The sequence below is a fragment of the Diabrotica undecimpunctata genome, chromosome 1 (genome assembly GCF_040954645.1).
Source record: "Diabrotica undecimpunctata isolate CICGRU chromosome 1, icDiaUnde3, whole genome shotgun sequence".
Taxonomy (NCBI): domain Eukaryota; kingdom Metazoa; phylum Arthropoda; class Insecta; order Coleoptera; family Chrysomelidae; genus Diabrotica; species Diabrotica undecimpunctata.
Genome location: NC_092803.1, coordinates 45374890 through 45401848, shown reverse-complemented (window position 1 = coordinate 45401848; position 26959 = coordinate 45374890). Strand labels below are relative to the sequence as shown.

Genomic DNA, 26959 nt, shown 5'->3' with positions numbered 1-26959 from the left:
AAAATTCTGAGAATGGTGTTTGTACCTTCAAGGTGATGTCAAATTCTAATTGTTTTTTGTGTTTATGTATATTTTTGTGTGTCTTTGACTTTCTATTAATCAGCTTATGTTGATTTCTTCTTCTTTTAGTATTGGCAACCATAGCCTGCTACATTCTGCTGATGGGTTTGCCACACATTTTTCTTCATTAAGTAAGATAAGCGCAGTTTCTTTGATTTTTCTCTTTTTTATGTATGTTTGTTTCATGACTATTGATGCATCTTTTCTTTGAATTTTGTACTCATTGTTCCAGGTATTATTGCTTATCTGTGATTTGCCTAAGTCTCTGCTGTTGATATATGTTTCATGCTCGTTTATCCTGACACTTACTGGTCTTGCTGTTTCTCCCACATAAAAATTGTTGCATTCAGGGTATTTTATAGATGCAGGTCATTGATTTCTCTTGTGTGTTGTTAGGTTTGGTTTTGGATAGAATAAATCTCAGTTTATTAATTGTTTTGAATGTTGTGATGTACTAACTTCCTATCCTTTTTATTTTTTATGAGACGTCCTTTACATATATGGTGTTGTTGGATGGTATTAAACCCCTTTTTGTGAGCGTTTCTGGATTGCTGGATTGCTTATGGTGATTTGTTGTTTTCTTTTCCCAGTCTTATGAAATTCTTTGTTAAAACCTTTGTTACCATTTTTTACCCATTACCATTTTTTCTCACTGAAATTCATTTTCATTATAGCAGGTGTTTTGGGCTTTATCATATAATGGTTTGATAATTCTCTTTTTGATATTTATGTTTGACGGTAATTTTAATATCTTTTGGTGTGTGTTGGTTTTCTGTAAACTTTTGTTGCACATCCTGTATCCTCTTTTGTGAGTATTACATCCAAAAAATGAAATAAGTTGTTGTTTTCCTTTTCCATCGAGAATTTGATTGATTCTTCTTTACGTTGTTAATATCCCTCAGAAATTTATTCAATGCTTCTGGTCCGTGAGGCCAAATAGAGAACACATCATCTACATATCTCCACCATACTGTGGGTTGTTGGTTTTGTTTATGTACAATGTTTTGTTCGAAATCTTCCATGAAAATATGTGCTAAAAATGAAGATAATGATTGGCCCATGGCTAATCCGAAGTTTTATTTGTAAAGATCATTTTCGAGTTAAAAAGGATTTTTTCCGTGTAATGTGTACTGCGTATAGATGTGGTGACCTGTTGTAGTGGGGTGTTAGTGTTCTTCTTTAGTAGCCTGTCTGGTATTCATTAAACATGCGTTTAAAAAAACACGAGTGCCGAGAAACCTATATTTACTGGTTTTGTTCGCATTGTAGCTCTTATGTTTAAAATGCCTATAACTCCATCAATTTTGCTCCGACCACTATCGGAGCCGATTATCCTATCGATTAAAAAAATTCCAAAAATATCTTAACCCTCCTTGATAAAGACAATAACATCTATATATCTATATAAGGATTTTTACAGCTGTCGCCGCCTTCCTTCTTTCAGCCAACGTCTCCAGTCCTTTCTGTTCTGCCATTCTCCATCTCTAAGGTCTCGTCTTTCCATGGCCTCGTCCACTTCATCCCTCCATGATCTTCGGGGTCTACCTCTTTTCCTCCTTCCTATTAGGGTCCAATCCGAAATCTTTGCTATCCACCTTGTATGATCTGTTCTTCTCACATGTCCATACCAAATAAAACGTTTTTCTTCGATTTAGCTGAGTATGTCTTGTTCTACTGCCATTCTTCGTTTTATCTCCTCATTTCTGATGCGATCCATTTTTGTCACTCTGCAGCTTCTTCTCATGAACTCCATTTCAGTTGCTGTGATTTTGGACCTGTTTCGTTTATTTATTACCCAATTCTCTGCTCCGTAGATCATTATACTGCGTACCAAGGTGTTATAAGTTCTCTTTTTTGTATTTCTGGTAATCTGTCTATCCCACAGTACCCCGTTCATTTGTTTAATACATGTTCTTGTCTGTGCTAATCTGCTGGTTATCTCTTGCTCGGTGGTTCCATTTTTTGAGAGTATGAATCCTAAATATTTGAATTTGTCAGTGCCGTTCATTTCCCTTTTATCGTCCATTTTCAAGTTTCTCACTGGTTCTTGCTCTGTTGTTAAATATTCAGTCTTTTCTAGATTTATTTCCAGTCCATTTTTTGTGTATTCCTTTTCTAATTTTCGGAGCATATAGCACACATATATCTTCTTCATCTTGAGCCGTTACCACTTGGTCATCTGCAAAGCTTAATGTGTACAAGAAGTTGTCCCGGATTGGTATTCCTATCCCTTTACATTTCCTTTTCCATGGTTTTAATATTTGTTCGAGGAATATCTTAAACAGTGTCGAAGATGTAGAGCGTCCCTGCCATAGGCCTTTTGTGGTCTTAAATTCGTTGGAGTATTTATTGCCGGTTTTAACTCTTACCTTGTTGTTGTTGTAAAGGTACAATAACATTGGTTTAGAAAAAAGTACGAGCCAAATAGCTAAGTAATACAAAAATTCTAGTAGATATAGTGACATTTAGTGATAATACAGTTTTGTGTTACAAGTCCAAACTTCAGCAAATGGCGCCTGGTCTACTGATGCAAAATTATCTAATAATTCTTCACTTTTGGTGCAGTTATGCAAAATACAACCTGTAGTTCAACTTTAGCTGATGGTCTATTCGTACTTATTTTAAATTATTAAATCCGGCAAGTCAACTCAAATTTTTATTTTGATCCATACAACTTAATAAAAACTAAAATAGCCGATTGCAAAAATATAAACATGATTTACAGAAATACCAGAAAAGTAAAAGTAATCTTAAACAAAAAATTATTAACAACATATTTTATGGTATGACTTTATACATACAAATTTTATTATACAAAATTTTTTATGTAGGAATAAAAAAATCAATTTTAAGCAAGGATGTTAAAAAATAGTAATAAAAAAAGCAGGTACTCTGAGATACGAAATGCAACACAAGCAATAGTGTAGTTTAAATAATATGTAAGTAACATAATATCTGAATTGAAAAATTTCTTTTACTAGGAAATTAAAACAAATATTCAAAACTGTACTACGTTGAAAGGGTTAGGGTGTACACCCTTCTACTACCATGCTTAGCCGAAATTGCATAAATAGTCAAATGTGTGCAATCTTCAAATACTTCGCTGGGTGCCAACTATATTTGGCATTAAAAATTTGTACTATGTTGTAAACAATTGAAGAAATTTAATTAAAAATTTATTTGTTATAATTTATTATAAAAAAATTAACATTTTTTTTCAGTTAGTATTGTATGTATTATAATTTATTGAAACGAATAATTTCCCAATAGAATCTAAAATGGTAAAATGTTAAACCCAACAAAACGTAAAAAGTAAACTTGATATTGAAGGCTAGTGCTCTGTATCTTGTGAAAATAAAAACTGAAGGTTTCTGGGCTTTTGTCCAAACTCATCTATTACTTTTTTAATAAAATTATTTCGATTGTTTTCTATTTTATTTCTATGAACACTCATCATACATAGTCCATCTAATCTTTGTTCACTTATAGTGGACCTATAAAGGTTTTAACCATTCGAAGAGTTGAAAATGATCTTTCAATCGTGCATGTAGTGGGAGGAAGGCACAGAGAAATTTCTATAGCTTCTATAAAAATTAACACAAGGAACGTATTGACAAATTTAAAGAAGATAATGATTTTTATAAAACGGGCGTAGAAAACAAAAACCTTTTCTGATTACAGGGAAAAATTTACAGATATTGATAAGAGGATTTAAATTTTCAATTGAAATTCTATTGTGGTATTTCTTATGCGAATAGGCCACTATAATGAATTTTTAAGTCAAACAAGTAAAAACGTGTAGCATTTATTAAGCGGATATTTTTTGTGAGAGTAAATTTTGCATTTGACATGGGACGAAATAAAGTTTAAAATTGTTGGTATAGGTACACTTTCTACCAATTAAGGCTTGATACCTACGACATCTCAAAATCCCTCTTTGCATTGTACAATATTATTATGGTAGGTAGCTACATTCGAGGCATTGTTAAGAAAGTACCTAGCGCATTTCTCGGTATTTCGCTAGATTAGATTCCGGTTGTTTGCTGTTTTGAGGTATTGTTGCAAGTTTCTCGCCACAATATGCGTAAATCATGTATTTTTTTTTAAATATACTTACATACATACTGATTTTTTAAATAATATTACTAATGATAGGGGGGGCAACTGCCCCCTCTTGCCCCCCCCCCTATGGGCGCCCATGTTCTCAACCGTTGTTTATAGCTGCACACGTGTTGAAACTAACAGGTTTCGGGATGTACTTCTAGTTGGTATTAACGAATAGCACCACTTGTTGTCGGTGCGCTCAAATCTGCAAAGGTCCAATTTAGGAACCATAAAACCGCGGTTTTACTCGCCTGTCGATCATGATTTTAGTCGAGTGATGCATAACATCTTACAAATTATATATATATATATATATATATATATATATATATATATATATATATATATATATATATATATATATATATATATATATAATATGCTGTTCTTGGTACTTATAGTATTAAAATATATGTTATAAAAAAACTGTTATGTTTCTTTAATGTTTTTAGAGTCGTGGAAATATCCTTTTCGCTTTCTGCTTTGATCAGTATTGCACAAGTGGTTGTACAGATCACAAGGGGTCTTTTTGTGATATTGGATCAGAAATCCTTTTATTATAAGTTGTTTATAGCTGCATTGTTTGTCGTAACGTTTGCTATACAGTAAGTAAAAAATATACAGTATACAATAGTTAAATGTTAATGCATAAAAAATGTAAAAAAAAAATTGCTATTTGAATAGAGTTCGTTGCAAATTCTAAGAGATGGGAAACATTTTATGCAGTCTAGCTGCATTAGAAAGCAACGATAAACAAATTAAGACTAATTTAATATGATCTATAACATGATAATTCGTCAAAAATGTCTTGCTTGAGCTACTTTTGTATTTAGTTACCTTAAAATTGTTAACAGGGTCGAAGTGAGGATCGAACCCATTATTTTAAATGTATGTTATGCTTTTTGAATTTCTGTATAAACAGCATTTTTTTATTTATTGTTTTTATAGGAAATTAACCACAATTTCAGTGTAAAGTACGTTCATTTTGACGTTTTGATTTCTTCAGAAATCGTTTTCAAAATACAAATTAAACAAATTTTGTTTTGTCACTTGTTAATACCAAAAATTCTCCTAATAATTTAATTATATCTGCCTCATTCATATTGACAATTCATTATACATTTTAAAGTAGATGAATCTAAAATGATATTGTGCGTTCCTGGGACGAATTTATTTGATGATAGTTTATTCAATTACACGAAATCAACTTTCAACTTAAGAACAACCATCAGAAAAATCATAGCATGTGACTTCTTTAAAAACGTCAAACGGAAATCGAAACGTCAAATTGTGGTTAATTCCCGATAAAAATATTAATTAGTATTAAAAAGCCACAAAAAACTAGCCTCAGAACATCATTTTTTATGTTCGTTGGTCAGAAATGCTGCAGCAAAGCATAGGAGCAAATTGGGTTTATTACAGGCTAAACGATTTTCAGGGTTGAAATAATTTGATTGCTCTACCCTTTAAATGCCTAATACATCAACAGAGAAAATAAGGAACGCTCTAAAGAAATAAAAAAAAAAGTTCCGGGAGAAGACAATTTCGTTATAGGAGCCGCATAGATTGGAGGAGAAACACTTTTAGAGAATATAAAGAAACTGTTCAACTTATGTCTGTATCAAAGCGAAACAACTACAAGATGACATAGTGCACTTACCATTTTAATACCCAAAAGGACGATCTAACAGACCCAGGGGCGGATACAAGAGAGACAATAAGGAAATTCCCCATCCCGCCAAGTAGGTCCAAAATTAAAGAAAACCTGTCTTTTGTTGTGCAGTTTGGATTTAGCTTTTTTGTGTCTTTGACTGTTTTTTTATTGAAAGTCCCCCCCCTAGTTGAATGTCTAGGTCTATCCGCCACTGAAAAAAACTGGATAATTACCAACCCATAAGCCTGTTAAACCACCTCTACAAGTTATTACAAAAATAGAAACAAAATTAGATTTTTACCAACCTATGGAAAAGGCACGTTTTAGAAAAAACTTTGGCGCTAACGCTCCATTACATAAAAGCCGGATGGATGGAAATTAACAGCGTAATGAAAGTGTTGTAGGAAAGTCGTATAGATTATCGGTACTCCAAACTGATTGGAAACATTCAATAATGCAACAATGACCGTAGGATGACACAAAGATACAAAATGTATAAAAATCAAAAGAGGAATCAAACTAGGAAACAAGTTATCACCCAAACTCTTTGCGACGAAATGCTCTTCTACCTACGATTTGTGGACGACATAATTCTGATTTCTTCTTCTTTCAATACCCTGTCCGATTATCGAACGTTGGCGATCATATTGGCAATAATAACTTTGTTTACGGCGGCTATAAATAAATTAGCGGTGGTCTCTTGATACCATTCTTACATACGGAGATTTCGGAGCCAGGATGTTCTTAGTCGGCCTGGGCCTCTCCTTCCGGCGATCTTACCCTGTATTATGAGGTGTAGAAGGTTATACCTCTCTGGATGTCTCATTACATGACCGAAATATTGTAACTTTCGAATTTTTATCGTTTTTGTTATTTCTGTGCTCTTTTTCATTCGATGTAAAACTGTTTCATTTCTTATTCGATGAACCCAACTTATCCGCAATACTCGTCAATAATCCACATCTCAAAGACCTCTAATTTTTTCATTAATGTCTCTGTAAGGGTCCAGCTCTCCATACCATACAGCAATGTGGAGAATATGTAGTAGCGTATTAAATTCTGGTTATAAAATGAAATATTAAATTCTGATAACATAACTTAAAAGAGATTGAACTATGCTTACTGAGTTAGATGTTACTTGTAGGGAAGTTGGATTGAACATAAATTTAGGAAAGGTACAATACATGGCAAATCTGGTTTCAAAAATCGACTGCAACGAAATAGCATTAGTTCATAGATATGAATACTTAGGTTATGAAATCCACATTTCCAGGGACAACCAAGCAGCTGAACTACAAAGAAGAAACAAGAATCACTTTAGCATGGGCCGCATATAGAGCTCAATCAGACATCTTTTCTTAACTCAGGTGTCAGCAACCAAACTCAGAGTAGCCCAAAAAAGAATGGAACACTTGCTCTCAGAGACAGGGTTAGAAACGAAGAAATAAGAAGAAGAACAGGCATCACAGATGTTATGGAACAGGGCGGGTCATGTCGCCAGAATGAATGACTCAAACAGAATGACACAAACATCGCTGAAAACTGGCTGCAGGAATCTCAAGACCAACAAAACTGGAAGAGATTAGGGGAGGCCTATGTCCAACTTTGAACAAAACTGGAAGAAATTAGGAGAGGCCTATGTTCAACTTTGAACGCAGGAGGCTTGATGATGATTATCATCCTTCAAAGCTATTCGTGGGAATACCTACAATGGAATAATCAATATGCGGAAAAATATTTCCTAGATTCGGTGAATGAATATTTTATAAAAAAAAAAGTCATTCATTTCAAGTATATGAAAATAAGCACGCAACCACAAATCATACGACCACTTGTTATAGAAAACGAAGTCATCGAAGCAGTGAACGAATTTGTATACCTGGAAGCGTTCCTTAACACTGAAAATAATACTACCGCAGAGATAAACCGCAGAATTTGCACTGCCAACAGATGCTATTTTAGGTTCAATCTCCTTAAATCCACAATTATATCGAAAAATACAAAAATAAAACTTTACAAAACAATACTAAGCCAGTCCTAACATATGCGTCAGAGACCTGGACTCTAACAAAAAGTAATGAAAACATGTTAGGATGTTTCGAAAGAAAAGTACTAAGGCGAATCTATGGAGCAGTGAATGACAATGGAGTGTGGAGAAGACGATACAACTTCGAACTTTATAGAATGTACCAGATATCATAAAACATATTAAGATAGGACGTCTGAAGTGGATGGGGCATGTAATACGGATGGAACAAAATGACCCAGATAGAGAAACGGTCCCTAATAGATCCATTGGTCAGGGAAGAAGAGGAAGACCCAGAACAAGGTTCCTTGATAACATCGATGAAGATATGAAAAATATGAGAATACGTGCTTGGCGGAGGAAGGCGATGGGTAGAGACGACTGGAGAGAATTTCTTGAGGAGGCTAGTACACACGCAGAGTTGTAAAGCCAGAATGATGATTGTGATAGACAAAAGACGTTTGGTTTTAACGATAAATAAATTTTGACTCTTTAGTTCCTTCCAAGTATAAAAAAGTATACTGTAGGGTTTGATGAATAGGGCGATCAAGTTGATAAGTCGGTCTGTCTGCCTGGTAGGAGTTATATCGCAAAATCCATCTCTTATAATTTTCATCGCGATATACTTATTTTTTAGGTATAGTACACAATAGACTATAAATAAAACATTAAATTTGTTTTTTTTTAGTGTGGCTATTTATTTCATTGTGATACCACTGACTTTTATAGTGCCTCTTGGTATAAGGATTCTATCGGATTATCCCAACATTCTTTTACTTTTTTTGTTCTTTAATCTACTGGGATGGATGATTAGTGAAATATACCAGTCGGTAAGTAGAGATATTTAATTCTAAGTAGATTCGTCAATAATTTAACTTATAGGTATATATAGTGTGAATTAATTTACTACAAAGTCAAGTTGCAAAATGGGTTAAAGGCATCATTTCTAAGCTAAACCAAAAAGCTATCAAGTGATACATAGACTGTTCTGAAATAGCGGAAGAAACTGAAAAAGGAATGTATAGTATTTATAAAGTCAGTTTAAATACCCAAAAAAACTGGTTGCCGAATCGATCATATTACGAGACATTATTTATTTTTATGTCATACTAGTTTATTATTGTGTTTCTATTGCTTAGTTACCAACTACGTAATAGTGTACTTTATGCCCGCGCTGGCATAAAGTGTACTTTATGGCCCGCACGGGCGTAAAGATACAAACAAGAATATAATAAGATTTCCGTAGCGTAGCAATATAACACGGACGGTAGAATGTCTACTAGTAAATATATTGTCAAAATAAAATCGAATTTTCGGATTTTTTAGAACAATAACGAACGATGCAATAACGAACTAGTATGACATAAAAGTTTGTATGCACCGCGGGTATTAATAGATGCCCTAGGGCCCGAGGCCCTCGGGTTTGTAACATCGTCGCCCTCTGGGCATCAACATCTATTTAATACTCTTGGTACATAAATAACTATTATATTCAAGTATAGATTAATGAGGAACAGAATAACGACAATTTTATTGTACGTAAAACGGACGTAAAGTACATAAGTTTCTAAAAAAGTTGTCATATTTGTTCGAATAAATTCGTTCGAACATGTAAAACTATTTATCAATATTTTTAATTTAGTATTTAAGTCCACTTTTGACAAAAATGCACCCACTCTAATAAAAAAATGCCAACCATTGTCAAACATTTGTCAAAAGTTGTTAGTATTATAGTTTTTTGTGCGCAAAAAAACTCCCCGAAAAATCAGGCAACCCCGCCTACCCTCAGAGCGAATTTAGTGCGGTGCAACATCTCTGTTTGCAGAAAGAAGCCCAAAAAAAACTCATCAAGGATTTACTCCTGACACATTTATACAGTGCTCTCCGAATCTGTAAAAGGTTTGTCCAGCTTATGGTATAAAAGCAATCAATAATAAGTTTTAAAAGTTTTTGCATTGGTAGCCTTAGACCCACGTGGTTGGTACATCTTTACATTCACAATCTTTTTTTTATAATGACTTGGATAGACAATAGTGCACATACACTTTTGAAAAACTTATTAACTATACCTTTAATCAGAATTAAAATCATCAGAACTAGAGCCAGTGTCCAAATTGGGCTGAATAACAATTGGCGATTGTAGGATCCATTATGGGGTATTCATTTTCTTTGTCGAAAAAACATGGGAAATACAATTATTCCAAATCTCACTATCGAACTCGTTGACTGCTTGGCGTTTATTGTGTAGTAATAAAGTGGCAATCGTAAAATAGTATGTCCTTGTGTCTTACATAGTTCGTCAAGTACGTATTCTTTGTTAAAATTGTGGCACTTTACAATATTTAATAAGTCTTTCTTTAAAGACACTGTTTTAGGAAGGCGTATGTTCTTATCTCTCAAAAAAGTTACAATATCATCTTTCTTAGTACTACTGTTGGGTATTTTTGTTAGGAGTCGTGAATGATAAGAAGCATTGTCCATGACAATTACAGAATTTGGCGGAATATTAGGTAGAAGTTGTTCCTAAAACCATTTTTCAAATAAATGAGCGGTCATGTCTTCATGATAATCGGCAGATGGTTAATTGATGTTTTTGGCAGACAGTAACAATGCATTTCATACAAATCCCTGTTCACTACCTGCTTGCAAGATTATTATACGTTTCCCCCTTGAACATGGTGTATTTAAACTACAGCTCTGAGAGTTATCTACCCAACCATACTTAATGACATCATGTGTGTCAAACCAGGTCTCGTCTAGAAATTATTAATCTATTGGACTTCGATATTCTTTGATTGTATGTAAATATTCCTTCTTCTTCTGTCAATGCCTTTCCTCTATGGATGTTGGCTACCACAATGGCCCATCGTATTTTATTAGCAGCTGTTAGAAATAGGTCTGTTGTGGTCATACCTGTCCACTGTCTCAAATTCTTAAGCCAGGATATTCGGCGTCGTCCTGGTCCTCTATTTCCTTCTATTTTCCCTTCTAATATCAATAGTAGTATTCTGTATGTATTTTCATTTCTCACTATATGTCAGAAGTATGCTAACTTTCTTTCTTTAATGGATTTCAAGACTTCAGGTTCTTTTTGTAAACGTTGCATTACTGCGTCGTTAGTTATATGATGTACATAAGATATTCTGAGCATGCGACGATAGCACCACATCTCGAAAGACCGCAACCGTCTGCAAGACGCATCACTGAGTGTCCATGCCTCTGCTCCATACATAAGAACAGAAAACACATAACAATTAAGGATGATGAGTCGGAGATGTAAGTTCAAGGTTAAATTGCAGAGAACTTTCTTCATCTGTTGGAAGGCACTCCTTGCTTTTTCGATCCTACTTTTAATCTCTAAATATTCCTGCCTAAGTTTAACTATTCGTTACGACTCCAGTGTTACCATCTTATTATTTGTTTTCTTATATCTAAATCCACAGTCTATCATAATATTTCGTAATGTCGGATCATATGTAGTGTAGGTCCCTGTTTTCGTTGTAGAAATTATACACAGTGTTTCGAATAACATTCTTATGGACATCGTCTATTTTTCTGAATTTTAGGGTCGTTCGTTTCCGTTTTAAACAATAATTTATAACGTTTCCTTTCCTTACAATACGATAAATTGTCGATAGTGATAGTTTTGTAAGTTAACTTACTTACAAATGGTCGCCAAAAGGCCCTATAAGCAGTTTAATGATTTAAAACATTTATGACACGTCGTAAAATACTAAGCAAACATTCAGCTGTACAGCACAGGCATGAGTCAACAGCGTTTCTGATCTGTACACCCTCGCCGGCGGTAGCGAAGTTCCAAGTAGCATGTATACTATTGGTGATCTTGAATAAAATATCAATGTTAAATATTTATTCGATGGGATGTACCTTTCATTCTCTGTTTCTTCCATCTGTTTCCTAAGAAGTACCGGAATTTTTAAAATACGCTTGAAACATTGACGCGTGTTATTTATAATTTAACTTGATTACCGGTAAATGTAATATTGGACTGCGCTTATAAATCGCGTCGGAGTGAAATGTTTTAACTGACTTTATAAATACTATACTAACCTAGAACTAAACAATCAAAAATGGCACGCATCTTTTTTAAGCAGAAACTAACTCTATTGGAAAACGCGCCCAGTCAGACTTGAACAAAAAAAAAATCGGGGACCAGAAATTGGCATATTACCTGATAGTCAAGCTACCTCCAAAGCTCTGAAATTATGTGTGATCAGCTGGAAAGTGATACGGGAATGCGTAGAGAAATTAAGTAAACAGCAAGAACGCCAGTTAAATTTCAGAACTTACCGGTGAAGAGTGAAACAAAATTGCCAACGAATTAACCAGAAGATGTATAAAATCGCCTTTTATGCGACCACATCCCTTTGGAAAGATCAATTGTAAAAGAAAGCATAGGCCTAAGAAGGATTTCCTGCAGCATAATTGCAGCAAAGTATACTTTGGTGTAGCACAGTATGAAGAAGAATGCAAAATAATTAAAAGAATAATTAAAATGAAAATAAAAGTGAAGAAGACTCCTCCAACTTCCATAAAAAATTTAAAGAAATAACAAAATCTTTTAGGAAAACAAACTTCAAAAATAACAAAAAGTAACATTATTGAATTGGACCAAAAGTCATATGTGAAAAACGGTATGTGAAATATGGCAAACGTACATACTAGATCTTTTCTCTGAAAATCGTAATGTAAATGCTTATGATAGAAACATAGAATTAACCGAACCACCACTATTACAGTCAGAAGTAGAATATGCAATCTGTAGTCTGCAAAATCATAAGACGGTTGGACCAAATGGTATAAATGCGGAAATAGCTATTTAACAGTAAGGCTTATGTAAACTGTTTAACAACATGTACAACACGGGGCAAATACCAACAGATTGGCTAAAATCAACTTTCGTGGTAATACCAAAGGAACACACTGCCAGTCGCTGCTAAGAACACCGTTTAATTAGCTTAATGAGCTATGTTCCTAAAAACAATACACAAGCGAATTTATAAATGTGAAGAAATAACAGGAAACATTCAATTTGGTTTAAAAAATGGCTTGGGAACAATGCAACAATGGTTTTTATTTGCTTCATTGTTTACCAAAAGGTAGTTGAGAACGTCAGACACGAACTATTGGTATAATATATTCAGAGGTTAAACGAAATTGTCAATGACTACAAAAGTATAATTCTACTATACAAGAATTCTACACATACTACTTCTATCAAAGAGAATAATTCTACTATATTGGAATTAGAAAACGGAACTAAGGATCACCAACTCCCTATACACAGAAGAAATGGAGATAAGGAAAGGCGTAAGACATTGTTATATTCTCCCCTACTACTGTTGAACATTTATGTAGAAAAGGTATTTCAACTTGCACAACAGAACGAAAAAGGCTTCAAATTAGTGGGCTTTCTATTAATAACTTAAGATGTGCTGACAATGAGATGAGCTAAGATTTAGTGAATATCATAAATGGAATGGGCGAAGCTCATTAGAGCTAACAGCAAGTAGGACTGTGACCTGGAAGTGAAGATAAGAGTAGCAATGGCTAGAAACGTCTTCGTTAAATTTGATAAATACTTCCTTCGCCGTTAAGTTACTTTTACCCTTAGAATCCGGGTCTTGAAATGCTACATATGGCCCATCCTTATGTACAAGAGCCAAAAGAAAAACAAAACACTTTTTGGTAACTGCCCAAAAAACTTACATCGGTCAAACTAGTAGAACCTTTCACAAACGTATGGCAGAACACAAAACAGCTTCCAATAATAGAAAAAACAGAGTCTATGCCTTAAGAACCAATTTCAAATTTTTCATATTCAAAATAAAGGCCTTAGGTCATCTTTATTAGAATCTATGGAAATTAATAAAATAAAAAGTACAGATATAATTCTAAAGGGCCAACTTGAGACAAACAGCTCTCCCCTCCTCAACTTATTTAGTTAAATACTATAAAGGTTAGACGCGTAGTAAAAATACATCATTTGAGAAAGACACTCTGCCCTTCAGCTGTAGTGATAATACATTGTAATAAATGTTGTGGAAGTGTTGAAAACAAAAGTTTTCAGTGTTCTTTCCTACATAGAATGAACTTCCATCACGTAACTGTCGAATCCACACTTATTTAAAAATAAATTTTTTAGGTGTGTAGATTGTTCACACTCAAAAATAGTTACTTTTAAATTATAATTCTTCTAATAAAGATGAAAGTCCTCGAATGATGTTCGATACTAGTCGTAGGATACGTAAGTTGTAGAAGACCCGAGTTACCATAGTTTGGAGAATATAGTCTTGGTGTAAATTTGCGGATCAGTCTTGAACGCCTTATTACCAATTACGATAACAAGACAAACGCATTATAACCATCTAAACTGGACTTATTCTTCGTTATTGTATACCTTTTGACACAATAACGACCCAAATTGTTGATATTTTATTTTCTTCTTCTTCTTCCTTTGCCCTATCCGTTTCGGACGTTGGCTATTAACAAGGCTATTTTGACTTTGTTTACGGCACCTCTGAACAGTTCGGTCGATGTTAGTCCGAACCATTGTCGCAGGTTATGCATCCATGAGTGTCGTCTTCTTCCCGGTCCCCTCCTACTGTCGATTCTTCCTTGGACTATTAACTGTAGCAGCCGGTACTTAGTATGCCTCATGACATGTCCGAAATACTCAAGCTTCCGTTTCTTTACGGTGAAGATTATTTCTTTGCTTTTGCGTATTCTCTGCATTACTTCCACGTTAGTGATGTGGTCTGTCCAGGATATCCGAAGAATACGGCGATATATCCACAGCTCAATGGATTCTAGTTTCTTCAGGGTGGCTTTCGTTGTGGTCCATGCCTCTGCTCCATAGAACAAGACCGGGAAGACATAACACTTGACCAGTCTTAATTTTAGTTCCATTGAGATTTTGCTTGTGAACCACTTTTTCATATTGTTGAACGCGTTTCGCGCTTTTTCAATTCGTGATCTTATTTCTGTTGACTGGTCCCATTTTGTGTTGACTGTGGTTCCAAGGTATGTGTATGTCTCCACTTGTTCTATTTTTCGGTTGTTTAATGTCAAATGCATGCATGCATTTAGTTTTGGTTGTATTGAGTTCTAAACCATATTCTTGACTTGCTGTGTGTATGCTTTGCATGAGTCTTTGAAGCTCGTTGCAGTCATTTGCGATAATAACTGTGTCGTCAGCATATCTAATATTATTGATTACCTCTCCGTTTACTTTGATACCCTCCGAAACTTCTCCCAGTGCTTCTCTGAAGATTTGTTCAGAGTATATATTGAACAGGAGCGGCGAGAGGACGCATCCCTGTCGTACACCCTTTTTAATATCTATCTTCCCACTGTGTAAGTTGCCCATCTTTATCTCAGCACTTTGGTTCCAATAGAGACTGGTTATTATGCGCAGATCCTTGCCATCAATATGCATCTTCCTGAGCATTTCCATGAGTTTATCATGTTTGACCTTGTTAAACGCCTTGGAGAAGTCGATGAAGCACAAGTGGACGTCCTTGTGCATGTCTCTGCATCTTTGAATTAAAACTTTCAGACTGAAGATCGCCTCTCTTGTGACCAATGCGCTTCGGAATCCGAACTGTGACTCCGATATATTTGCTTCGCATTTGTTATATATTCTATTGTGTATGATTTTGGTGAAAACTTTGGTAATGTGATTTATCAAGCTTATTAAGCGGTGTTGATCACAGTGTTTTGCACTTGGTGTTTTAGGTATGGCTACAAAGGTCGATCGAAGCCATTCCTCCGGAATCTCCCCTTTGTCGTAAAAGGTGTTAAAAAGGCCTGTCAGAAAATCGAGGAAGTGGTCATCCGTTTCGCATAGGAGTTTTATGATCTCGCTCTGTATGTTGTCGGGACCTGGTGTTTTGTCGTTTTTTAGCGATGAAATGGCTTTTTCCACTTCAGACCTTAGTATTTCGGGTCCAGTCATGTCGTCATCTTGGTCCACTGTCGCTCTGCGTTTATCGTTAAAAAGTCGTTCTACGTAATCTTTCCATGTGTCAATGAGCTTCAAGTCGTCTGATATAATTTTATTTTATTTTAGGTGATCTTTAAGTTTGCTTATCATTGGTTATACCACAGTCCGGACTCTAAACGAAAAGATAGCATCAGCAGCAACGAGAGCTATGAACCCTTGGATAAAATCCAAAGATGCTCGATAAGTTTGATAGAATGTAGCCTATTTTTACCAAGAGACGATCTGGCTTTTGAAATACAAAGAGTGCGAAGAGAAATTCAAGAACGTCAAAGCAAGTAAGTAGAAAATAAGAATGTCAATTATGAGGATATTCTAAGAAAATATTGGATCACTTGTTCTTTTGTTCTCTCGTGATATGTTTTCATACATTGGTATGGGATTTTAGTACTTGGTTTATCTAATTTTTCCGAACTTTTTCTTGCTATTTATTTAGTTTTTTCATTGTTGATCATCTTATTTGGTTTTTTCGTGTAAAGCTGGGTACACATATGCGAGCCGAACTGTTCGCGAACTGCTCGTGAGCTGTTCGCGAACAGTTCGTTGAAAATATGTTTATATTCGACTATCCAATACCCTAAGTATCTAATAACAAACCGAGAATTAATTTACTTCGTTATTCTAAATATTTCGGTATTTTGTTTACATTATCTGTTATTAATTTCTCTCGTTACTTTTGAATAAGCCGCGCTCGTTCAGCAATTTTGTTTAACCGAAGGATCTCATCGCACACTTAAATTTAACTGCGAACATTCTTTGTGATCGTCCCAAAAACCGGCAGGCCGTGGTTCCTGACGAGCAACGAACGAACAGCTCGCAAGCGGTTGGTCCCGTCGTACACATTAAAATCCTTCGATTAAGGTGGGTACACATATGCGAGCAGAACTGTTCGCGAACCGTTTGTGAGCTGTTCGCGAAGAGTTCGTCGAAAATATGTTTATGTTCAGGCTATCCAATACCCTAACTATCTAATAACAAACCAAAAAATTAATTTACTTCGTTATTCTAAACATTTCGGTATTTTGTTTACATTATCTGTTATTAATTTCTCTCGCTACTTAGATAAGCCGCGCTCGTTCAGCAATTTTGTTTAACCGAATGATATCATCGCACACTTAGCAGAAACAATTTATAGACACAATTTATAGTTCTGCGAACATTCTTTGTGTTCGTCCCAAAAACCGACATGCTGTGGTTCCTGACGAGCAACGAACGAACAGCTCGCTAGCGGTTCGTCCCGTCGTACAAATTAACGAATATAGCGTTCACAAACGGTTCGCGAACAGTTCTGCTCGCATATGTTTACCCGCCTTTAACGAAGATAGCGTTCACAAACGGTTCGCGAACAGTTCTGCTCGCATATGTGTACCCACCTTAATCGAAGGATTTTAATGCATCCAGAAATAGTAAAATAAAAAGGAAAGGAAAAGTAAGTAAATAAAAAGGAATATATTGGATGACCAATGAAATCCTACAGCTGATGAAAGAGGGAAGACTAAAAAAGGATAACAAAGAAGAATATAATAGAATTAACAAAATCATAAAAAAAGAAATAAAAAAAAGGCAAAGAAAATAAATGAACAGTGCAAGGATATAGAAACACTTGATAGAAAACACGACATTTTTGGGTAGGTATTTGAGGCATTCTGAAATTGTTTCAGATACCTCTTCCATATAATACAGAAATGCAGACCTGGCTGGAGGGTAGCAGTCATTTAACAACCCCTAAATTAAAAAACATTATTTTATTTATTACAAAAAAAAAATGAGGCAACTTTTAATTGTTTTTAAGTAAATTTAAATATTCAAAAATAAAGAAAATAGTCAAGCCAGGCGATTTGCGAGGGATGTTAACTCTGCAAGATGAAAAAATATGGTTGAGGCAAGTTGCTTTTTTGGCAGGGTATTTTTTAATATTAAAAATAAACATTTTAAAAAGAATAGGACATTTTGGTGAGATTTTCTATCTGCCAGGTGATCAAAAAAAATTACGCGTGCGTGTGAGTGAAAAGAATTGTAGATAAGCTGCAGTGTGAGAGAGAGCGTATATCGACAGCTGTTTGCTCCTCGATCGTAGCAATTCCATTGGCTTGAGCAAAATCGCGTGACCTGACGATACCCTTGTGCCTCAAAGTTTTGGAGTAATATTATATATTTAATTAAAAGGATAATACGTACTAAAAAATAAATTTTGCAAAAATAAATCGAAAAAATTAAATTTATTATTATAAATTTGTATAAAAATATAATATGAATTAAATTAGTTATATGTCCGAATTTCGTAGTTCTTGTTCAAACTCTTCATCTGAGCTAAAATATTCAGTTTCTTCTTACTTTTCTTTTTCTTCCTCGCAGACTTGGATTCCTCTATATGATCTGTACATAGTTATGTGTTTATTGAATTCATTAAAAAAAAAGAAGACTACAATTATAAAAAGAACATGTAAGCTTACCTTCAGCAATCCAAAATTTTTAGGCACAACAGTTTGGGTATCGTCAGGTTACGGGATTTTGCTCTAGCCAATGGAATCGCTGCTATCGAAAACGCAAACAGCTGTCGATATATGCTCTCTCTCCCACTGCAGCTTACCTAATGCGCTTTTCTCACAAAATCCTACCAAAATGACCTATCTTCTTTAGAATATTTAGTTTTAATGTTAAAAAATACTCCAGTCAAAGTAGCAACTTGGCTCAACAAAATTTGTTTTGTTTATATTCTAAATAGTTTTGCAAGCATCTTGCAGAGTTAAAATCACTTACAAATCGCCTAGCTTTTTTATTTTATTTATTTTTGAAAATTTAAAGTTGCTTAAAAATTACAAGTTGCCTCAAAGATATTTTTTGTAATAAAATTTTTTAAATGTTTTTAATTTAGGGGTTGTTAAATGACCGCTACCATTCAGCCAGGTACGCATTTCTGTATATAGGCGAGCACTAAACCTACCAATTTTCCGATTGCATAGAAAATGAAAAATTTGGAACTAAGAAAATATTGATAAAATGCGTTAGGCTTTCACGGCCATCGTCTAACTTGTTAAACTGTTTGTTCGGGCTGTTAGGCCGTCGTCTTCTGAGATTAGTTCTCAACGTTTCCCGCAGTACAACGCGGCGTCAGTATCAGCTTACAAGCGAAGCAGTAACATCTCCAGAAGATGCCAACCCCTAGTGTTGGCGAAACGTCGAGAACTAATCTCAGAAGACAACCTAACAGCCCGAACAAACAGTTTAACAAATAAGAAAATATTGACAGAAATGCGTTTAATTTTGTTACACTTGGGGGGTTTCAAGGTCGCTGAACACGAATATGATAACGACGATAATCCTACCTTGTGCCCAGGGTGGACATCGCCTCTTGGAGTATTTTAAATTCATTCTAAATCAGTCGATAGTCATAACTCGTCGGTTTTCGAGGTCGCTGTATACAAATATGATGACGACGATGGTCCTCGACCTTCCAGCTGCCCAGGTTGGAGCTCGTCTCCTGGAGTTTTATGCTATTTTCATTCGAAATTGGTCGAAAGTCATTACTTTGGTGTTTTCGGGGTCGCTGAACACGAATATTATACAGCGATGATCCTCAAGCTACATGGAGTTCAGCGAGGACCTCGTCTCCTGGAATTTTATATTATGTTTATTCGAAATCAGTCAAAAGTCATTACTCGGGGTGTTTTTGGTGTTGCTGAACACGTATATTATATGTGCTGAGGTCATTTATCAACGAAATATTCGTGTTCAACGACCTTTAAAACCCACGAGTAGTGACTTTCGATTGATTTGGAATGAAATTAACATGACATTCCAGGAGACGTGGGCGCCCTGGGCATTTGTAGTTCGAGGATCATCGTCGTTAACATATTCCTATTCAGTGACCTCGAAAACCCCCGAGTAATGACGGTCGACTGATTTAGAATGAAATTAACATACTCCAGGAGGCGAAGTCCACCCTGGGCACCAGGTAGTTCGAGGACCATCGTCGGTATCATATTCGTATTCAGCAACCTCGAAAACCCCCCTGTAAAAAAATTGTACTCATTTCTGTGGATATTTTCTAAGTTGCAAATTTTCTATGTATTTTGAAAATGCATTTTCCTTATGCGCAAAATGCAATTTTCATTTTACCACCATGAATTTTGTTCACAAACTTTCCTGGCACTTTCCCCAATCGAATTCAAAAAGCTGCACAGCGATTCATCTTGCTGCGGAAAATTGGTAGGTTTGGTGCTTTATTTCCTCTCCTAATTAGGATATTACGGAAGAGGTATCTGAAAAATTTTCAGAAATCCTCAAATACCTATCCAAAAATGTCTACCAGCTCTCTGACTATCACGTTGTTTAACAGTATATATAATACTGGAGAGATACCCAGATAATGGCTCCAATCTACATTTGTCACGCTACCTAAAAAAAATCTAATTCAAAAAGATGTAACAAGTACCGTTTGATAAGTCTTATGTGTCATTTACTAAAATTATTTCTACACTCTAGACTATGGAGATATATAGATAAAAACATAAGTGAAAGCCAATTTGATTTCAGAAATGGTATGGGCACTAGATATGCTTTTTCTGAATGCAAATATTGATCCAAAAAAGTCTTCATTAGCAGAGGAATGTCTTCACATGTTTTATAGATTATGAGAAGGCATTCAATAATGTGACGCGAGACAAACTTATAATTCTGCCCAAACAGATTAAATGTTAAAGAAATAAGAATTATCAGGAACCAGTCAGCTCTCATAAAATTCGAAAATATAACATCGGATATTCAATTTCTCAAAGGAGTCAGACAGGGATCCATACTGTCGCCACTTCTTTTCAATTGATATTCCGAATCTATTTTTCAGGACGCCTTAGAATATATTGAGCTACGAATAAAGGTGAATCGAAAACATATAAATAACATTCGATATGCTGACGACACAGTCCTCCTTGCCAATGATGAGAAGAGTTACAGTTTCTAATAAATAAACTGAATAACATAAGTCAAACTATGGCCTTAAAAGTAAAATAAATAAAACAAAATGCATGGTCATCAGCAAACGTGATATAGACAATGCCAGAGTACGGATAGTAAACCAGGACATAGAAAGAGCAATGAGATTTAAATACTTGGGATGCTGTCTAAATGATAAATGGGATCCTGATGATAAATTTAAAATTAGGAGTTGAGGAGTTAATAGATAAGGCATTATTGACAACAGTTAAGAGAACAAAACCAGCTTATTTTAGCCATATCTTTAGAAACAATAAGTATGGTTTTCTGCAGTTGATCGTTGAAGAAAAGATCGAAGAAAGACGAGGCATCTGACGAAAGAAGTTCTCTTGGCTACGAAGCTTACGCCAATATTTCGTCATCAGGGAGGCCAGCACAGTTATACGATGACCACAAGATAGAGACGAATTTCAGTTGGTGATCGCCAACCTTCGATGAGGAGAGGGCACGTGAAAAAGACATGCTAGTTCCTTATTTTTTCTCCAGATTTTAAAGTGTGAATAGCTGTTTGTGTAGATTGACTGATTGAAGTTACAAATAAAAGTTGTATGATGCTATGTTAGATGAATAAGGAGGATAGTGTAAGACATTGATGTCAATACGTAGTTTCAGGAGATTCTTCTCTTTACATTAAGAGAATTTTAGGCAACATTTGTGCCTCTCCTTCTGAGCACTAAACTTATAGAAAATGTACAGCGTCGATCTAGTTCTATTGTAGTTACCTTTAGTATACATATGAGCAATTTACGCTTTTTCCTCATCATTTTGAGATACGGCTCTTCTTAGGGGTTACACAGGTCTTATAATTTTAAAAAAATCGATTTTTTAAAATTTTATATATGAAAGTATAGTACTTAAAGAGGATTCACGCCAAAGTTTAAGTAAATTCGAGCAATATTACCGAACTTATACAGATTTGAATACCGCGCGGCCGGTACGTGCGCTATCAGTTTAAAAACTTCAAACGCGTCTTTTTCGAAACTTTGTTTGTGCGTGCGGTAGGCACGATTTCTCGAGAACGAATCGACCGGTTTTTGATGAAACTTTGCACAGTTCATCTTTATAGCATTGTTTCATAATTAAACGAAGGGATTTTCAATCGGTCGACTTGTTCTTGTATTATCGAGAAATCGTGCCAATCGCACGGAAAAACAACGTTTCGAGAAAAACGCGTTTGAAATTTTTAAACTGAGAGCGCACGTACCGACCGCGCGGTATTCAAATCTCTATAACTCCGGTAATATTGCTCGAATTTACTTCAAATTTGGTGTGAATACTCTTGAAGTACTATACTTTCAAATGGAATAAAACAGGTGTAGCAGTCCAGTGGGACTGCAGGTAGAAGTTATACTTCTATACACGCGTTCGCCGTTACAAATTTGTATGGGAGTCAATCTGCACAATCATTACATATGTGTAATGCTATAGGTAGGAGAGAGCAGAAAGAGAAACAGAATTGGGTATATAGGTATATGGTGCATCGTTTGCTGTATATAAACAACATTTGACCTCTAATAGGAGTATAGTAAATGAAGGATTGAATTAATATTTTGATTAAAATGTATATTTTTATTTTCATATATGTATGAAAAGAGTTGAATGCAAAAAAATTTTTGTACACATACTCTGCAGTAAAATTCATTGTTTATTTTGTTATTAATATAAAAATACAATACAATACACTGCAACATAATTCAATATAATACAATACAAATTAAAATGCAATATTCATAAGTATTTAAAAATGACAATATACATATAACTTACTTACGCATATGTTTAATTTACCAGGATAATAATATTAATAAAATAAAAATATTGTTTCGTAATACAACTGTCAATTTGTCTGACATTGACAGATACAAAATTTAATTGTCGTTTGTTGTGTATATAAGTACACATTTGAACTTTCTTGAGATATTTACAAGTTTTAATTTATAATTTAACATGCCTAACGAGGCTCAAGACAAATTTGAACAGAATGGAAAAATAATATTAATATTAATAAATATTAAATAAATTTACAAAAGGAACATTTTTATTCTCGAGAGAGGAAATATATCTTCTGTCTCTCTCTTACCTATATCTTACATATAGTTAATGATTTTGCTGATTCACTCCCGTACAAATTTCCAACGTCGAACGCGCGTATAGAAGTATAACTTCAAAAACGATTTTTTGAAAATACAAGACCTATGTAACCCTTGAAACGGTCTCTGTATAGGTTCAATACACTTTTTTTTAATATTTTTGTTAGTTATTGTTGCCGTATTCGAAAAATTTCAATTCCCATGTGTCTCAAGCGAAAAGTTTATAACCAATGTGTTTTGCCTGTACAAACTTATGGAGCAGAGACTTTAACACTCACGCAGAAATCTGCGAATAAACTAAGAGTTACACAACGAGCCATGGAACGTGCAATGCTGAATGTGAGCCTCCGAGACCACATAACAAACCGACAAATCAGGCAAAGATCAGGAGTTCAAGACGTCATCGAAAGAACCACGAGACTTAAGTGGAACTGGGCAGGACACTTAGCCAGAACACAAGATGGACGATGGACAAGACGAATTATGGAATGGAGGCCCAGAAATTATAAAAGAAGCCGAGGACGACCACCGACTAGATGGACCGACGACATAAAAAGAGTAGCGGGAAACTGGCTACAAGCGGCCCAGTGTAGAGAACACTGGAAAGAACTGAGGGAGGCCTATGTCCAGCAGTGGACGGGATTGGCTGATTGATGATGATTGTTGCCGTAATATTTCCAATGCTTTGTATTATGTGATAGACAATATACTAATATATTTAAGAATCATTAAATGCATTTATATTATTTATATTAAAAAAATTTATTTTTCCTAGGTTAATGGCTCTGAGGAAACCGAAGAACATGTTTGTCCAAACGCTGAAATGTAAGTTTCTATTTAGTATTTTGCAGTAAACATTCCGTGTATCACAATTTCAAGTACAGATCTGTCAAACTTTTTCTCTTTTATTTGAATTTTTTTTGTCTAAAATTATATTTTCTCCTTCTATTTACTTTTTCTTTTTTTGTTCACAAAGACTTTTGAATTTTGACAGTTGGCAGCGACCATACTGTTGAAGCTACATCTGTCAAATTGGCTGTCATTCTTTCTGTCTGTTTTGGCAAATCACCATGAATAGATATAGCATATAAGAATATGTGCAATGATAAAATTGTTTTATCAAAATGGGTGTTCCGCTCCGTGCGCTTCGTCCATTTTACGGTCGTCATAATCGTCCTATCGAGGATAGATTTGAGTGACTGGTACAGTAAACAATTTACCAACACGCAATCTACAAACATCGCCGCTGTCCATGTGAGTGTGCAGGAGAATCCAACGCAGTCGATTTCACGTCGCTCACAAGAATTCAAACTTTCACAAACCACAACTTGGCGAATTATGCGTCGTGAGTTGGGCCTCCTTCCGTACAAAATTCAACTAACCTAGCAGCTAAAAATAAACGATCAAAGTCAATGACGTGTTGAAATGAACTCTAGAGCAGTTGAAAACCTAATTTTTATCGAAAAATAATCTTCAAGCGATGACACCCATTTTTGGATTGAATGGATACTTCAACAAATAGAAGTGTCGAATTTAGGGCCGCTCATGCTTGCCTACTGGACCTTTTTTCAGTCCTTTGGTGGTTTTGCAGTCTACTATTCAGTAGTTTTTGTTCATATTCAGAAGTATAACCTGTAATAGAATCTAGTTCGGGATTAATGAGGATGCTTTGTCTTTCATGAAACTGATCCATTCTTATGGCATTACAAATTAGAGATAGATGGTCATTCTACATGGTCGGTGGAAGGCTAGTGAATCATGAGTGTCGCCTGATAACCAAGCTTGCACTCGGTGGTGCTCACTTCACAGAATTAGCGATCACGACATAGTATGATAGCTCATCCACCACAAATAATATATGGCGTAAAAGATATAATTATGTTACGCAACATGATAATTTTTTATAAATATTGGACGTTTGCGCTGAAAAGGACATGTTGAACTAATGCAGAAGAATGAAATGCCAAAAAAATATAGGCAGAAGCCAATGGGGAGAAGGTCAAAAGGAATACCCAAACTTAGATGTATGGAACAAGTGGAATAAGATCTAAAAACTAATGATAACCAGCTAAAAAAACAAAGCAAAGAACAATAATTTTTTAAATAAGTGACAATAATAAAGGAAGCTGAAGCACGAGCCGAATTCGCAGAAAAGACAGTCAAGAAATTGCAGAAGGAAGTTGACAGACTTGGAATCAACAAGGACAGGTACAAGTTCCTTGCCGACGAAATGGACTCCACCTTAGTATCCAGTAAGTATCCAACTTACTGGATACTAAGACCATCTCGTCGTCTTCGTTCGCCACAATTTATCATCTAGTTATTATGGTGTGAAGAATAATCTACTAATTTATTTATATATTTCAGACATTGTGAAAAGATTCAGAAAGTGTCACAGTAATTTGTGAGCTTTGATGTTCCCTTTTATTCTAATCTATTAAGTATCTAGGAAGCCGTTCAGCTGATTTGAATCAGATCAGAACGCGGAAATTGATAGACCAAGCTTTTTAAGTCTTCTACCAGGCGAAATTTGAAATCTACAATGTACAAATCGTCAGTTATCACCCTCAAGGTGTTTATCTTCTCTTTCCTTTATAAGTACTCTTACTATCTTACCCTTTATTCTTTATTTTATGACCTTATTTTACATCCATTCTTGTATTTAATATTTTCCAACTCTTATCTGATATCTTTGGTCCTATTATTTTTTTATTATCTTCCGAAGATTTTGCGTTTCTGTTACTTTTTGGGTGGGTATGCATGAAACACTATATGTAATCGTATACTGTACCATTGACCTTATTATCAGGTTAAATTTTTTATTTGTGCTTATGCCTATATTCTTTTAGGTATGCTTACACTAAACAAGAAAATTAAAGAAAGACGTCGACGATCAGAATCTGAAAGTTCTGACAATACCGAAGATATCCAAGAGGACCTACTGGCAGAGGAAAGAGAAATGTTATCGGAAAATTTATCTGATTCGGACGACTTTGACGACACTTCAACCGATACCGGCGGAAAAGACTGCGGCGGGTTTAAAATCCGTAGATCTGAAGAACTATTGTATATTCCAAAGGTTGAAGAAGGGAGTGATGAAAGAGATGAAGTAAAAACTGATGACGATGTTGACACAGTTAAAAATGAGTCTGAAGCATCAGATGACAATGAAACTGTAGATTCAGAATCAGACGTCATCGTCCATCACTCATAGGTTTGTTTTGGGTATCAGTTTCTGTTAGCTTTATGCTGGGAGTAAAACATTGTATTTTTTCTATGACCATATTTATCTATTAGTAAATAAGAAGTATTTTTGCTATTAACATAGACATCTATACATACTATGAACATTTATAAGATCTATAAGGTATAGGCTTTTTATAGAATGTTATATTAGAATGAACATTGAATTTTAAGTAGAAAACTGTATTCAGCACCTCTTAAGGATAAAATTATTTTTTATGTGGTCGTAGAAAAAATCTTTTAAATGTACCTGTATTAGTTCCTTTTTGTTGTTTTGTGATGTTTTCTGTTAGTGATTTTTGTTGATTATGTATTAACGTATCGTCCTATCCTTTGTCTATATATATATATAAAGTCCATAGAAAGCACATCTTGATAGTGAATGAGAATATTTTTCAAACGGCCTACTATAACGTTTCAGATAGTGATATTAAAATGTTATATCAATTTTTGTAGTTTTATTTAAACGACTTAAAGCAATAACAACGAATTGCTTAACTTAACCTAACCTATCACAACTGCTCTATACTAGGACAATTTTCAATTAATGGTAGCTCATCTACAAATTAAACTGAGAGCTAATGGCAACAATGTTAAATTTCAGAAGTAAATTCTTACCGGGGTCATTTTTATTATGTATGCTTTAGAAGTAAATTCTTACCGGTATTTACCGGGGTGATTTTTATTATGTATGCTTTGCCAATGTGAATAAATGAAAAGTAAGATGGTTCCATAAAATTGGCCCCGGTATACATTCTGTATACCGG

The 26959-nt window shown here is 34.8% G+C and overlaps 1 protein-coding gene across 2 annotated transcripts in view; it reads left to right on the top strand.

Annotated features, from left to right (window-relative positions):
* LOC140448828 (uncharacterized) overlaps window positions 1–26639 on the top strand; it is a 32955-nt gene extending 6316 nt beyond the window's left edge. The window contains exons 4-8 of one of the 2 annotated variants that reach the window (XM_072541951.1): window positions 4617–4769; window positions 8533–8674; window positions 15937–16145; window positions 23725–23774; window positions 25799–26639. In XM_072541951.1, coding sequence (XP_072398052.1) covers window positions 4617–4769; window positions 8533–8674; window positions 15937–16145; window positions 23725–23774; window positions 25799–26163 — 919 coding nt within the window. In that variant the 3' untranslated portion in view covers window positions 26164–26639. The remainder of the gene's footprint in view (window positions 1–4616; window positions 4770–8532; window positions 8675–15936; window positions 16146–23724; window positions 23775–25798) is intronic. The other variant, XM_072541954.1, reaches the window with a different exon arrangement.
* Window positions 26640–26959: the final 320 nt, after the last annotated feature.